Here is a 16927-nt window from a genome sequence, read left to right as displayed (position 1 = left end):
AATCACATGTGTCTTTACACAAACCACATCAACTGAGGAACTGATTAGGTGTTTCAACTTAAAACAGTATGACATCAAGGCTCAAGAAAGAATCAGTCATTGGTAAAAGGAACTCATTATTTTGACATTCTCACATTGTATTATCAGCTTTTCCTTTATATGTGACAGTTCTACCTCAAATTTCCTAGTGCAAAAATGGAATCAAGTTCCTTCAGGTTCTGGAAAAAAATTGGTAAGTTATTCTTTAAATGTTTCATTTTTCTCAGTCAAAACATCATGGTAAATCAATACTACAGCTTTACTTAAGAGTCAAAGACAATTTACAAATGTGTATGAGACACCTGATTTATGCAAGAGCGTCTGAGTTGGAAAGTCAAGATGAGCAAGACAGAGGCTCTGAAACTGAGGCGTTCTGATAGGTAAATAGGCATCATAGAACACTGCACTGGGAGCTGAGTTAGATGTGTTTGCCAGATGGAGACCGAGGGAAAGGGAATTCCAAGCAGAGGGGGAAGAGTTGTGTAGAATTGTGAAAAGGCATGATATCAACATAGAACAAAGTGGGCAGATCAGATGTTTCAAGGTGGGAGTGATAAATTAGAACAGGCAGTGAGGCGTGATTAGGTGCTGAGCCAGGAAAACAATGAGGTGGAATCTGAATCTCAGATAGATCTCCTTTAAGATGATTTTGGCTTTCCAAGCTTTATTTTCCCTACTTACAATGGGAACAAAGACTAAACACTTGTAGCAAAAAGGCAAATTATTACACATGCTTAATTCAGTTCAGTTCAGTTCAGTCGCTCAGTCGCATCTGACTCTGCGTTTCCAAGGATTGCAGCATGCCAGGATTCCCTGTCCATCAATGGAAAGGCAAATTGACTGCATATTTAAATGACAATTTAAATGACTGCATATTTAAATGACAAGTTTATCCGAGTTTTCCCTTTCAACTTGAGAGAATAAACCCTTACACCTTGCTGTCATTATACAACCCTTTCTCACCCAACACCTTACCATTTCTTCTTCACAACAGTCCTGGAAAGTAAGCAGGATTTTTTTTTATTAATCATTCCCATGAGTCAAGAGGAAGTACTCGCCAAGGTTGACTTACTGATTGCCCACAACTAAAACATATCAAGCCTAGCACTGGAACTCATGCCTTCCGCCTGGTTTCACACTCATTTTTGCTGTGCAGAGTTTCTTCTCTTGATATAGAGGAATGAATCGTGGTATTTTACCTTTTCAGGTATTTACAAAATGGGTTGCTCTTCAACGTTTGGAAAGGGTAAAACCTCGTATTGCAAACCCTCTCGTCACAGCGCTCAGTCTCTAGGAAGCATTGCCAGGACGACTGAATATGCAATAGATATTGGCAAGGAACAACTTCTCAGCTCCCTGGGACTTGAGACTGCCAGGGAGAAAGGAGCTGTTCTAGAAGCTCTGACAACAAAGCCTGACAAGGGAAAGAGGTGACGCCACTCGTGACTACAGAACCGGGGTCGCTACCGCAAGGAGCCTCCTTGGGAGGCTTTGCTTCCACAAGCGAAGACCACTTTGGGGAGAAGCGGATTGGGAAAGGGGAGAAGCACCGATGCATTGCTTAGGAAAGATTATATAAAGGAAGAAAAACGGGAGCCGAAGGGGCATAACCATATACCCTCTACCATTTCAGACAAATACAAATCCAGTGATAATCAAACCTATGACTTGAACCTCATCTCCTTCCTTTCTATACTCCGGGGAAACGACCTGGTTTTGAATGGGGTGTGTGAGGATGGGAACGGTGGTTAGAAATGTGTCTGGAAAGGTTATACAAGACTTGTCTCCAAAAAACATTGCTCCTAGAATTACTCCTCCTATTTTTCATAATGAGGTATCAAATATTATAAAATAAATGTTTCATCTGGCTTAAGCTTTTATTTCATGGAGTTAAAAACCTGTCCAAGTAAAATAATCTGCTACTAACACTCTGTCCGCTAGAGGGCAGTGTTGCCTTTATAAAAAATGTGTTCATCACAAAAAAAAAAATGAAGTTTCTGCGTTTATCCTTATTTGGGGAAAAAAAAATCTATCCTTATATGTATGGGGCTTTCATAATTACATCTTTCTAAGGACTTTGAAAAGAGTCATCAAATTTTCTGTGAGTGAAATAAACTCAAAAGCGATAAATTTAATCTTGGGCTAAGTCGCTTCAGTTGTGCCCGACTCTGTGTGACCCCATAGACGGCAGCCCACCAGGCTCCCCCGTCCCCGGAATTCTCCAGGCAAGAACACTGGAGTGGGTTGCCATTTCCTTCTCCAATGCATGAAAGTGAAAAGTCAAAGTGAAGTCGCTCAGTCGTGTCCAACTCTATGCGACCCGACCCCATGGACTGCAGCCCACTAGGCTCCTCTGTCCATGGGATTTTCCAGGCAAGAGTACTGGAGTGGGGTGCCATTGAGGTGTGTATAATTATACCTAGTTTTCCTTTTTGCTACTTACCCTAAGTCATTTAACTTAGGAGTATTTTAGTCTTTAAAAAGGGTCAGGCATAATCCTTTTAACACTGTAGTTCTTCTTCCCAATGATAAGCTGTTTGAACTCTTAATATGTCTCTTGCTGGGGTAATATGGCCTGAAGATACATTCTTAGAATAAATTAATTAGAAAAGATTTTAAACTACCAACAGGCAGGAAATATTTTTTTTCCTTAAAATGTGTTCAAAGAGCCATGGTGAAAGTGGATCCCAAAGGATTTCAATGCCAGTTTGTGCTGTATGTTAATCACTTCTTTTGCTGCGAGGTAAAGACAAAATCACTGCATCTTCTCACATGTGGTCTCTTTGTTACCAATTTCTCTCTACACCTGCTTCTCTTTGAAAAGATAGGTTTCCAAAACTCTCTTTTTCTATTGGTATTAAATTTTTGTTTCTATCGGTATTAAATATTTATATTAGTATTAAATTTTTATTTTACTTATTTCTATTGGTATTACATTTTTATTTTTATTTCCATGTATTTTAGGTTTATGGACATTCACTTGGTTTGGGATGCCAACTGCATTTAACAAGTTATTACCTGGTTAAAATCTGGATCTACTATGTTAGCTTATGTTTAGTTAAATAACTGAAGCCTCCTATTTGGCATGTAGATAGTTTCTCCCCCCCCCCTAAAATTAAGAGAATTACAGGATTGAATATTTAGATGTATTTTATATAATATATGCCAATCATTAGAATCCTCGACTTCAGTTCCCAAGTTGACTGAAGCCCTATTTTAAGCTCTTCCTTCAGCCCACTGTAATTTTTGCTGTAAGTCATAATTAAGTTAGTGGATGCTTCTGTGGGAAAGCAAGTATCTAGGATGTGAAAAGACCAACTGGACTTTTATTGAGTTAGTAGACACTGTTATTAAAACGGCATGTAATCACCCATGTCCTTAAATGCTTCAGTTAAGTTGGAATCAGGCTTCTCACTTTAGTTAACATGTGTGTCTATTATAAAAAGCAGAATGAAAAGGCTAGAACAGCAGCAGCTGATACTCAGAAAAACATCTGCTAGCTGTCACTTACCCATCCATGGCATTCATGCCTTCCCAGGGATTCTCCAGTTACTGTGTGTGTGACTATGTGTGGGGTTAACAACTACGATTGAAGGTGATAATCCTGATCTTTGGGGAGACTTACTTAATCTCAGGATATGATGAATTTAGAACACTCTGGGTATCAATGAGTGTGTGGTCCCTGCTCCATAGAACTCAGGGAATACTGAGTTCTATCTGTACTCCTTTATATGAGAGTTGGAGAGAAAGGACCAGGGAAACTCAATGTAGAAAATAGGTTCTGTTGCATTAACTGAGATACAAATAGAACATGCTAAGCACACAGTGGCCAAATTCTATGAAATCTGAAAATTTCCCGTCAGCCTGAGACTTGCAACTCATATCTATCAATAAACGATTATTTAGGGATTCCTTAGAAAGTACTGAACCCTAAAGTAACAGGTATAGGTATGTTGTGAATCTTGTCTTAACAGATGAAGAAACTGAAGCTCAGAGAGACTGAAGTGAAAGTCACTCAGTCATGTCCGACTCTTTGCGATGTTATGGACTGTACAGTCCATGGAATTCTCCAGGCCAGAATACTGGAGTGGGTAGCCTTTCCTTTCTCCAGGGGATCTTCCCAACCCAGGGATCGAATCCAGGTCTCCTGAATTGCAGGTGGATTCTTTACCAGCTGAGCCACAAGGGAAGCCCCCGAGAGACTGAGAAACTTGCCAAATATTTCATAGCCATATGTTATAAAACCAGGATTCATCCAGGTCTAATTCCAGTGTGGTTTTCTTCCCTCTCCCATGCTGCTTCTTGAAAGTAGGCTTTATATGAGGAAGGCATGTTATTAGAATTTCTGTGTTATCTTTAAATACGGCCAGGCCACATCTATTTTGAATGAAGCACATGGAGTTATTATTTGACTATTATTTATTAAATTGGTTAATTAAAAGTTTCTGTGCTTTTTTGCTTTATACAAAAAAGTAGCAATGAAATATACTTTCTGCTTAGGAGCACATGTTCCCTGGCATGAAAGTGAAAGTGTTAGTTGCTCAGTTCTGTCAGACTCTTTGCGACCCCATGGACTGTAGCCTGCCAGGCTCCTCTGTCCATGGGAATTCTCCAGGCCAGAATACTGGAGTGGGTAGCCATTCCCTTCTCCAGGGGATCTTCCCGACACAGGGATCAAACCCAGGTCTCCCACACTGCAGGAGGATTTCTTTTACCATCCAAGTCACCAGGGAAGCCCCCCAGGCATGAGATGTATATTAATAAAGACAGGAATTTTGTGGCATCGAAAATGATCATATTTATGAAACCCAATGAAGCAGAATTATTACACAATCAACTTCCTATGTGCAAGAAGTGGATTTTATTGTCTTATCTGGCAAGTACTTAGGAATTCTTCTTTTTCTTAGATTATTTTTCATGTGGACCATTTTAAAAATCTTTATTGAATTTGTTACAATATTGTTCTGTTTTATGTTTTGGTTTCTTGGCCTTGAGGTGTGTGGGTGGGATCCTAGCTCCCTGACCAGGGATCAAACCTGTGTCTCTTGCATTGGAAGGCAAAGTCTTAACCACTGGACTGCCAGGGAAGTCCCAATTAGTCATTCTTGAGTGATGTCCTAAGACAGCAGGCAGATTTTAATAGGTTTACCAGGCCTAGACCTAAAGAAGCTAAACCTAAAAGGAATATAAAGAGTTCCATTGAGAGAGACGAAAATAATATTAATTTCAATCAGATGTAGGGAAACTGACATTTTCCAGATAAGCAAGGGGCAGCAAAAATGTTGTGACTAGTTTTCATATTATTATTGATTTGAAGAGACTGGGGTGGGGTGGAGGAGACAATTCTTAAATATTGTCCAGGTGGCTAATATATTTGGCTAGGATTTACAGAGGCTGGATTTCATCTTGTTTTAGAAACTGAATAATTTGATTAAATCAGAAAGGGAACCCCGGCTTCCCTCACCTTGAGTCTTCACTCCAAAGGATCAGGGTGTCTCAGAGCCTTTGGAAAGGGGTGCACTCGGCAGTGTTTCTCTCCAAGTTTTTCCTCCTCGTGCACCTTAAGGAGAAGTTTGATTCTCCGAGTTCACTGACCACCTCCCGGTCGACCAGACGACAAGATGTTTTACGATCCTTATCCCTTTGGACCTCCCTGGTGTGTTTGCAACATCCGTCTTTCCCCTGTGTGTGAATCTCTCCATTCTCTGGGCTGCTGTGCCGGCCCCATGGTGTGTGTTGTGTGTTACCTCCCAGACCATCTCTTCTGTCTTCTGCATTTGCAGAGCTGTACCGCTCTTCCCTGAAAGCCTGGTTGGTATTTCCCGAGGTTTCAGCCTGTAGTTCATCGCTCTACATGCTAGGTCATCTTATCTCCTGTCTACTGTGTGCTGATGACTCCCTGCTTGTTCTACCCAATCAAGATCTGCCCTGCAAGCTTCAGCATCATTTCCACAACTAATCCTCGGGTACCACCAATGGAGCGAGTCCAACTGGGCCTAACCACCTTCTCTTCCAACACTCTCCCCCATCTCTGAAGGCTCCTTCTCTCTACACCAGCTAAGGCAGCTCCTCGACACCACCACCACGGGGCCAGGTCAGGGTTGGCAGCCCCCACCACAAGCTCTGAGGCTTCTACCCTCTGACCTTTCCCTCCCCAACCCCCCTTCATCCTCACTCCCCTCTGTGATTCCTCACCAGGCTCCTCACACTTGGACTCTCCCCTCTCTGACTTCCCTTCCACGTCATGGGAACCATGACCCAGGTGGCCCTGCAGGCATCCCCAAGACACCCAGCAGGATGCGCGTGTCGCTGGTTCCTCCCTGAGCTCAGGCTGTGAGCGCCTGACCTTCCTGCTGGCTCTTGCTTTCTTCTAGCTGGACTTAACTTAATCTTCTTTCTCCATTCTTTTCTGGTTCATTCTTTCTACTCTTTTCAACAAGACTGGCTATAATGTTTTCATTGAGTATTTTATTTTCTCCATACCCATCTTTCCACTGACGGTCTAAGCGCTGCAAATGTGACTCAGAAAAAAAAAATATACATTTACAGTAAACAAAGAGTTGAAAAGGAATGGATAAAGAAGATGTGGTTCATATATACAATGGAATATTACTCGGCTGCAGAAAAGAACAAAAGAATGCCATTTGCGGCCACATGGATGAACCTAGAGATTATCATGCTACGTAAAGTCAGACAGAGAAAGACAAATATTGTATGATACCACTCATTTGTAGAAACTAATTTTAAAAAATGATATAAATGAATTTATTTATAAAATAGAAATAAACTCACAGAGTTTGAAAACAAACTTACCAAAGGGGGAATGTTGGGGGGAGGGAAAAATTAGGAGTTTTGGGATTAACATACACACAGCTATTATTAATATATATAAAATAGATAATCAACAAGGCACATACCATATAGCACAGGGAGCTCTATTCAATATTCCCTAATAACCTATATGGAAAAAGAATCTGAAAAAGAATGAATAAATGCATATGTATAAATGAATCACTAAGCTGTACACCTGAAACTAACACAATATTGTAAATTAACTATGTTCCAGTACAAAAAAAAAAAAAAAAAAACCAGAATGGAATGCCTTCAACGGCAAAGGATCAAGGAACCCTGATTCTGGCAGTTTTCCAATAGACAGCACTCAGAGGTAACACAGGCTGGGCAGAGGCAGCCTCAATACTAAATTTTTCTGGAGGGTGACCTGGGGAGTAAAACCAAATATTCACATCTAGATTCAACTGCTTATTGAGAGTCTGTTCCCTGTCACACCGAGGCAGGGAAAATCCTGTGAAAGCTAATGACGTCAACAGTACCAGGCAATAATCAGCCTTCAACTTTAAATGAGTGAATGAACAAGGGCATGACTTAGAGAAGGTCCCTAACCCCAGTGCCCACTTTTTGGTTTTGTGTATATGGCCGGGAAACCTGGGTTCATTCTGGTACAAGTTTTTTGACTGTGTGTGTTTAAACATTATGATAAGTTGTAGAAACTTACTGATAAAATTTACCTGTGACATGGTGAGACAGAGTTTTAAAACTAGAATTCTTTGTAAGCGATGTTTTTGATGGTCTGATTACAAGTCCTTTGGAAGTCCTATGTAGCAAACCTGTGCTCCCATGTGAGATGAATCAGGTCTCTGAGGGTGACAGGCAGAGAAAAGACTGCTTTTCTCTGAAATGACTCAACTGGCATGTGTGAGCGGATTTACTTCCAGGGGGATGGTTTCTTTACCATGGAGCAGACATGGATTTTGTTTTTCCTTTCAAAAAATATCCTTTGGCTTTTAAAGCATGCCTTTTAGTATTTCCACTGGCAAAGAGCTAACGTGTGACAGCATCAGAGGATAAAATAGGACATTATTTTTGCACTGTTTTGAATTATACAGGCTGTGGTACTTGTTAAAAATGGAGGGAGGGGTGACCAAAAGTATGCTGATGAAGTGTTTAAGGCTCACTTAGTCAGATCTGCTCCATGGTCTGGAAACCAGTGTGTCAAATGGGATATAATTTTAACTTGCACAAGGCTATTTAACTCATTCATATCTTGACCAGTTTCTCCTGAGAAGGATGGAGACCATCCAGTGCAGTTGACCAAATACTGTAGGCAGTACCCAGGAGTGCATGGGACTGTGAACTTCATTTGAAAAGTTTTAGGTAATATAGTTCTCGAAGAGTTTACAAAGTAAAAAGCTTTGGAAACGGTTCATATCCAGCCTGTAAATGAAAAGTATGGAAGTGTCATCTTATAGCGGACAAAACAATGGATTGGGATACTAAGAGACTTGCATTTTAGTCCCCCTACTGTCCTTAAGGAGCTTAATAACAGCAGGCAAGTCCTCAGTTGCCTCATCTGTCAAATCAGACATGGAATGTTCCAAATACTAGCTTTTAGCAAGGCCATTTTTCTTTCAAATGAGCTTAATAACAGCAGGCAAGTCCTCAGTTGCCTCATCTGTCAAATCAGACATGGAATGTTCCAAATACTAGCTTTTAGCAAGGCCATTTTTCTTTCAAACAAAATCCTGTATCTTAATCTGATGAGTGAAAAAGCTAAATAGAGAACCATTCCCTTGGATACTGCCAGTGGGGAGCTTGGGGCCATAGAGAGTGACACTCCCCATCCAAACCCCCCAGAATCATCATCTCACCATCACACAGCAGCAGGAGGAGTCAATGGAACATTCTGGACACATGGTATCTGAAATCTGTGGAGTTCTCATCTTTTATGAGTAAACACAGAAATCAGTGTTGCTTGCTAGGACACCCCCAGGAGTAATGGAGAATTAAAACAGAAGTGGATTAGCACCTAGAGACTTCCTTGAAAAAAAACAAAAACAAAAACAAAACACCAGTCTGGGTTATTTTAGTGTAGCCTCTGAAGTTAGGGGAGAGTTCATGGAACAATTTGGAAATTAGGTTTAAGCTCGCAGTGCATTCTGAAATCTCTCCCTTTCTACCTCCTTTTTGAGGCACCTTGTTAGCACAATGCAACACACTTTCACAGGCGTCTGAATGATCTCAGGGATTCACACTGTGAGTGGTTTCGTAATGAGTCCACATCTTTAAAAGCATTCTTTCTCATAAAGAAAAGGGAAGGGGGTTAACTACCTGAAGAGGCAGGTCGCTCTTTTTGAATCCTGATATAAGGGGAAACATTATTGTGACAAACCTGAACCTCTAGACGTGCGGTCTTGACAACACTGTCCTGGTTGGGAACAGCTTGGTCCCCTGTGCAGAAGGGCCTGCACGTCTATAGGCTGTCTGCTTGATGGCCAAGACTCGGACACCCGTGACTTACTTGTGTAACAAAGCTTAAAGGGGCTAAACTCCGTTCTTTTGCTTTCTCTTCTTGAAATGAAGGGCACTGGGGAGAAGAGAGAGATAGATGGATTTGGGAAAGGAACTGAAGTGGTTCTTTGACAAGGACAGAGGACATTGTGAAGAAGTCCTAACTGTTGAGATTTTTGAAGGAAAATATGGGAATATTCAGTAGTTATGTATTTATTCTCTTTATCATTGCCCCAAACAAAACATAGTGGTAATTTATAAGGACAGAAATAAATTTAAGCACAAGAGAGGAGCTGACGATGAAACGTGAAAGAGAAATGCAAATCTGAGGAAAATACTAAGGTGTTTCAAAAAGCTATAACATGGGAGGCTCCAGTGAGGTATTTATATTTATTACTAGACAGAGAAATTGATTTTCTTGGCACTCTATTTCCTTAAAAGGAGGTAAAATCAGCTACATGACAACTGTTCCTACTTAAGAATGACGGTTACGTCAGACTTTGATTTCTAACTTTTTTGTACCTAAATTACATTTTTTAGTGTTTCTTTTTGTTCTACTCCTTTGACCTAGCCTGGAAAATTTGAAGAACACTTCATTCTTTTTATTTTCCGTCTCTAATAAGCTTTGACAATTTCTTGCCCTAAACTCAAAGTATAAAAGTTATGATATTTAAAGAATGGATGGGTAAAGGACATCTCCATTTATAAAGAGATAACAGTTCCAATTAGCATCCAACTTAAGTATCATTTTTTTTTTGTTTTTAAATAGTTGCTTACATTAGAAACTACCTGTGTGAGCTCAGTCGCTCAGTCGTAACTGACTCTTTGTGACCCCATGGACTGTAGCCCACCAGGCTCCTCTGTCCGTGGAATATTTTAGGCAAGAGTACTGGAGTGGGTTGGCATTTGCTGTTGGAGTGGGTTGCCATTTCCTACTCCAGGGGATCTTCCTGACATAGAGCATTAACCTGCATCTCTTGCATTGGCAGGTAAATTCTTTACCACTGTGTCACCTGGGAAGCCTCCATACTACCTTGATCTTAGCCAAAAGGCTGAGAAGTGATTACATACTATTTATCAAAAAAAGACTTGTATGCTTATGGATTGTGCATTTTATGACCTAGACTTGGGTATCCATGACTCACTGATAGCAAATACAGTTCTTGACAATAATGCTCTCGTCTAAAACTAATACAACGCTCATCCAAGGCACCATTTGTTTAGGGTCCAAATAGCAGGTTGGCCAAAAGATCACTCCAGTTATCTGTAAAAACCCAAAAGAACTTTTTGGCCAACCCAATACTTGTCACCCTAGAGGTGTGGAGAGTTATTGCAGCTTCCAAAAGCTCATTTGTTCTCCATCCACTGCGTTCTGAGACAATCTGATGCTCACAAGCTCTCATTGACTATTGTGCTTAATGTGCACCTGAAGAATCAATAAAAGCAAGTCTTGCTAAATATCTGAAGGACAGATAAAGGCAAACTGCACGAAACATCTGTTTGACAACAAAGATTACACAACAAAACTTCAGTGTTTGGTATTTTAATCCTGAAGCAATTCAGAAATGAGTTCCTGCAGGCAAATACACTCATATCCTAATTACTGGAACATGGCATAGAGCAAGTGAGAAATAGAAGTCTAATTCTTAACAGGATGTAACAAAATATTTGCAATGTTTTATACAGACTTTAAAGTAAAACAGTCTTCCTTTCCAAAATAATTTTTTTTATTATATCCACAAGCTGACATTTAAAAAAAAATATGCATTATTTGAAGCTGCTACTGCTAAGTCGCTTCAGTCGTGTCCGACTCTGTGTGACCCCATAGACGGCAGCCCACCAGGCTCCCCCGTCCCTGGGATTCTCAAGGCAAGAACACTGGAGTGGGTTTCCATTTCCTTCTCCATATTTGAAGCCAGGTCTTCTTTAAAGAGTTTTTATTTTTCCCATGTGAAATGTTCCATAGCCCAGTAACCAACTCTTATTAAATGCACACTATGGGTCAGGCACTGTTCTCAGCTAGTATGTGTTTTATCTCATTGAATGTTTAAAACGACCTTATTACATAGGGCTTCTTATCACTGTCATCTGATAGATGAGAAATCTGAAGACACTGAGCAACTTGTTGAAGGTCAAACAGACAGTGACAGATGAAGAGTTTGAACCCAGGCAGTCTGACTTGATGCTTTTGAACTGTGGTGCTGAAGAAGACTCTTGAGAGTCCCTTGGACAGCAAAAAGGTCAAACTAGTCAATCCTAAAGGAAATCAATCTTGAATATTCATTGGAAGGACTGATGCTGAAGCGGAAGCTCTAATACTTAGGTCACCTGATACAATGAGCTGACTCATTGGAAAAGACCCTGATGATGGGGAAGATTGAGAGAAGGAGGAGAAGGGGACGATAGAGGATGAGATGGTTGGATGGCATCACCGATTCAATGGACATGAATTTGAGCACACTAGGAGACAGTGAAGGACAGGGAAGTCTGGCGTGCTGCAGTCCATGGGGTCACAAAGAGTTGGACATGACTGAGCGACTGAACAACAACAAGCCTGACTTCAGAACCACCATATAAAGTTGTTCCCCTATAATTCATGGATTAAGTCCAGAGCTAGATGATCTCCTGAAGAATGAGACAGAAAAAAAATTTACACAATTGCACTGAAATACTTCCCTCTTCTAGAACTCTCTTTCTTCCATCTGAAATACTTAATTTATGGCTTACAGTTGAAAGAAAAAGGAATTGTAGCATGACTTTTCCCAACAAGGAACCATCATCTGGGAAGCAATTTTGACCTTTATAAAAACTATTTTAAACCTTCTAGATTGCTGCAGTATTGGATAGTTTTCTGGAAATGAAGTCTCCTAGAGAGTTGAGAGTGTGTTCAACACCAAGGCTGCCACTGGAGCATCACATTTCATCTTCTGTTTTGGCCACTGTGATAATGCCACTAGATCACAGGACCAACCTCCAAGGATGTTGGGAAACTGTAGCGGTCATGCACAGGAAGATGACTCCAGCAGCTGGGCATTGCTTTATGTTTTTTAAAAAAATTTATTTATTTTAATTGGAGGCTAATTAATTTACAATATTGTAGTGGGTTTTGCCATACATTGACATGAATCAGCCATGGGTGTACATGGGGACACATGTGCTTTATGGTTTTGAAACAGGTTGGGGACATCCAATGGACCACTGCTAACCCAGAAGATCCACCTATGAATTGGATCTTACAGGACCCTGAAACGTGCAGTTCTACGGAAATTTCATTAAGTTTAGTTTGGCCCCTCTAACTTCCCAAGGGATCTCATCTTTGTAAATCTCAGAATTCTGGGTCCCACTGATTTTCTTATTTGAAGGCACTTTGTGGATTTGGAATGGAAACAGGTTTTCTGAAGTGCCCGAATCATGGACATTTAGCACTAGCCAGTGTCTTGAGAATCAACTTTAACTCTTCATCACTTTTCTAGTGAGGAAACCACAAACCGGAGATTACAACTTTAATGTCAAAGAAGCTGTCAGTGAAAACACTGCATCGGTAGCAGGTTCTCTGGCTCTAAGTTCAGAGTTTTTAACAAACTGGCTTGACCTTCATACCCATCATAACCCCTGGCCTTTTAGATTTGTGGGCGTGAGTCTGTGGCACTTCTTTATCCTTTTTAGGAGTCTGTGCCTGAGGCTGCCACTCAAATCTGCAACAGAACAGTCAATCTCTCATGAAAGAACATAGAACTAAAACACTACATGGAATTCAATACTGCTAGAGATTACTTTAGTGTTCTTGCACCTTCTATTATGGGAGAATGCTGTTTACTGTTCAACAAATACATAGCCGCAAATCTTATTTTTACTCATACCTTTAAGAAGCATGGGTGGAAAAAGTCATGATACAAAACAATTTTTCATTCTTTACTACCAATTTCAGTGTAGATTCTGAGGAAGTATTATATTTTGCTTAGGGAAAGGTGTGCATTAAACCAATGAACACCTCCAATAACTGCTGCTTGTAAAGGGAATAAAAAGACAGATTGAGAAGTTTCTATGGTTCCAAGAGCTGACACGCACGTTCACGCCAGTTATGACGCAGCTCAGGTGTAGCATCACAGATAAGAGGACGTACCAGGAGCAGCTGCAGCAGCAGCACCAACAAAAGCAACACGTGTTGTTGGGCCTCTGGTTTCCAGGTGCCTGAGACACAGCAGGTGTTTCTTCATTCTGTGACTGCTGCCTTTTTCGCATTTCAGCTACTGCAGTGCCCAGTTGGCTGAAAGAAGAGAGAAAACATGAGATTGGAAAAAATTACGAGGGTCAATTGCCTCTGCGGAAGGAAGCATACTTTAGTTAAGGGGTTGGGGAGAAGACAATTTGAGAAAAGGTAAACACGAATAAGCTTTAGCAGTCAAGTTGCCAATTCTCCAGAAGTTTTTTTAGGCAAAATTCTCAAAACTTTGGGGACAGACTACCACCACTATCGGCTGCATACAATCACAGTAAGTGTTGCCACGTAATCAGAATCAGTTGGGAAGGTAAATATGATAAGGTTTGAAAATGTATTTTCACTTCCTTCTTTACTCAAGGATGACTACACCTGCTTTCCTTTATGGACACCTTTACATGGTTATAGTGGGTGTGAGTAACTGTTTTCTTCACTGACGTTTACAGTAAGGTTATAGAAGTTTACGAATCATTGCTGTACGGTTTCTAACTCTATAACATAGTGAAGAAGAACAGTTTGATTTTGGCCCTCTCTGACCTTTTATTTTTTTCTCATCTCTTTTTAAAACATACAAACTCCTTTGTGGCACTTCTGGCTTACAGTCCCAGGACTTGATAACATTGGCAAAATTCCTTACTCTGGTAGGTGTCCCTGTTGCAAATGCATCAGCTCCCTTTCCTCCAGCACTCAAAATTTATTTTCATTTAGTAGATACTTGTGGAAAAATAAAAAGTTATCAAACCCACAAGAATCATTTTAGTGGAATTTATATATCATGGCAGATAAGAAAAATGCTGGGGTACAGACTGTCCTACCAGTGACCTTACTGGTAGAGTGAGTGGCCACATATTTATAAGCCAAGTGAGTTGCCACATATTTATAAGACCAACTGTAATCCAAAAGTTATTTATGATAAAAAATAAAGTTTTATTTTATTAGACTAAAATAAAAGATAGCATAAACTTCTAGAAAAGGGAATGATTCTACTGAATAATACTTTCACAAATATGTAATGTATGTAAACCACACATATGTATGACTGTAAGCAATATTTGTTAATAACATAAAGTACTTTGCAATTTTCAGCATTGTGATCTCATGCTTTAAAAAATATTTTCAGCTCTGAATACAATGATACTTAAAAAAATACCATATTCTTTTTTTATTTTATTATGTTTTACTGGAGGATAATTGTTTTGCAATGTTCTGATAGTCTTTGTCATACATCAATATGAATAAGTTATATCGATATATAGATACAGATATCCCTTCCCTCTGGAGTCTCCCCCTCCCCACCCCACCCCCTCTAGGTTATCTCAGAGCACCAGGCTGGGCTCCCTGTATTACAGTAGCTTCCTGCTAGTTATCTATTTTAAACATGATAGTGTATATATGCCAGTGCTACTTTCTCAAGAGCAACCCTCTCCTTAGACCAGAAACAGACCAGAAAACCACAGTGGTAGATAAACAGGGGTAAAGTCACAGTAATTCTGTAATTCAACTATGGGAACAGAAAGCAGCAAAGGTTCCATATTCTACTGGGGTAAAAAATGCTCCACTGTGAGTGGTGGAAAACCAGAGTTCAGGTCACCTGAATAAAATCAGGGGGTGGTGGTTCTGTTACTCATAAAAAGATGCTAAAAAAACGATCTGTACTATCAAGGGTAGCTAGTGCCAGGAGTGAGAGGATGCACAGAGAGCCCCCCTGACCTGACCCAGGCCAAGCAGCCCACAGGTTCTGTGATCGGGTTAAGGATATCTCCAAAACTATTCGTGGATGAGAGAAAATCCTGAGATGCCAATGAAAGAGCTACTTTGGAACTGAAGGTCTTGAGGGAGTATAGGAGATAACTGAGAAGCATTATAAAGAGTGAGAGTGAGGAATACACCTCTTAGTGAAAGCAAAAAATCCAATTAACACTAAAACCAGAAAGTCACTCAACAATCATGAGATGACTACACTCCTGATCAAATGCGAATAATAGAATCATCTAAAATTAGTTTAATGAGCATATATTTAACATAAACAATATGACAAAGGAAAAAACTGTTCATGTAAGAGAACAAGAAATTATAAAAACAAATATAGGCAAAAATGAAACAAGAACAGATAAAATAGAAAATGTAGAAACAAACAACATAGCCATTAAAAAGATTCAAATGAAATAATCTCTTCCCATAGAAACCCCCAGAAGAATAAGTATCAAGGACTGGTTCAGAATTCAACAAAGAGAAAAGTTGAAACATATAAAAGGGAATTGAGACAACTATAGCAGTAACACTGAAAGATTCCTGTATGTGTCCAACAAGATTTTTATCATAAGGAAAGAATTAACAGACTGTCAGGGAAGTATTTTCCAGGAAGCTTTATTGGAAGAAAAAACAAAAAACAAAACCAAAAAGACTCATGATGAAAGAGCATACCACATGCTTTAGCAGGATTAATAAAATCCATACATATATGCATTAAAATATAATCACAGAACTCTAAGATAAAGGTATCAGCTGAATTACCCACAGAGGAGTAACAAGGACTGACAGAAGAATAGCCACAGCGATCAGACAAGAAAAATAAAAGACCAAAATCGGGGACTGACCTGGTGGTCCAGGGGTTAAGAATTTGCCTGCCAACGCAGGGAACATGGATTTGATCCCTGGTCTGGGAAGATTCCGATGACATGGAGCCCATGGGCTGCAACTACTGAGTCTGTGCTCCACAATTATTGAGCCTGTGCTCTCAAGTCTGAGCCACAACTTCTGAGTCCCTGTGCTGCAATTACTGAAGTGTGTCTAGAGCCCGTGCATTGCAACAAAGAGAAGCCCTCACTCACCACAACTGGTGAGACAGCCTGGGCAGCAACGAACACCCACGGCAACCAAAAAATGAAATCCAAATTGGAAGGGAAGAGGTAAAATTGACTACACATGAAAACTACCAGAACTAATAAGCAAATTCAGCAAGGTAAGAATCTGCCTGGAGTGCGGGAGACCTGGGTTTGATTCCTGGGATGGGAAGATCCTCTGGAGGGCATGGCAGCCCACTCCAGTATTCTTGTATGGAGAATCCCCATGGACAGAGGAGCCTGGCGGACTACAGTCCATAGTGCTGCAAAGAGTCGGACACGACCGTGCAACTAAGCACAACACAGCACACAGCAGGATACAAGGTTAACATGCAGAAATCTATTGCATTTCTTTACGCTAACAATGAAATATCAGAAAAAAAAAACGCTTAGTTGCATTTGCTTCCTGTGTGCCATGATAAACAGTGATGCTAAAGGTAATTCACTGTGGTTTACCTATAAATAAAGAAAGAAAAATTTGTATGTCTGTTATATTTTTCTTTGAGTTCACCAATCAAGT

At 40.2% G+C, this 16927-nt stretch overlaps 1 protein-coding gene across 3 annotated transcripts in view; it reads right to left on the bottom strand.

Moving 5' to 3' along the window:
• RGS17 (regulator of G protein signaling 17) overlaps positions 1 to 16927 on the bottom strand; it is a 108473-nt gene that overhangs the window by 23768 nt on the left and 67778 nt on the right. For all 3 annotated transcript variants that reach the window (XM_006080193.4, XM_044924069.2, XM_044924068.2), the window contains exon 2: positions 13469 to 13612. In XM_006080193.4, the coding sequence (XP_006080255.1) occupies positions 13469 to 13587 (119 nt within the window). In that variant the 5' untranslated portion in view covers positions 13588 to 13612. The remainder of the gene's footprint in view (positions 1 to 13468; positions 13613 to 16927) is intronic.

This window comes from Bubalus bubalis, chromosome 10 (assembly GCF_019923935.1).
Source record: "Bubalus bubalis isolate 160015118507 breed Murrah chromosome 10, NDDB_SH_1, whole genome shotgun sequence".
NCBI classification, from domain to species: domain Eukaryota; kingdom Metazoa; phylum Chordata; class Mammalia; order Artiodactyla; family Bovidae; genus Bubalus; species Bubalus bubalis.
This window is presented reverse-complemented; position numbering and strand designations above follow the sequence as displayed.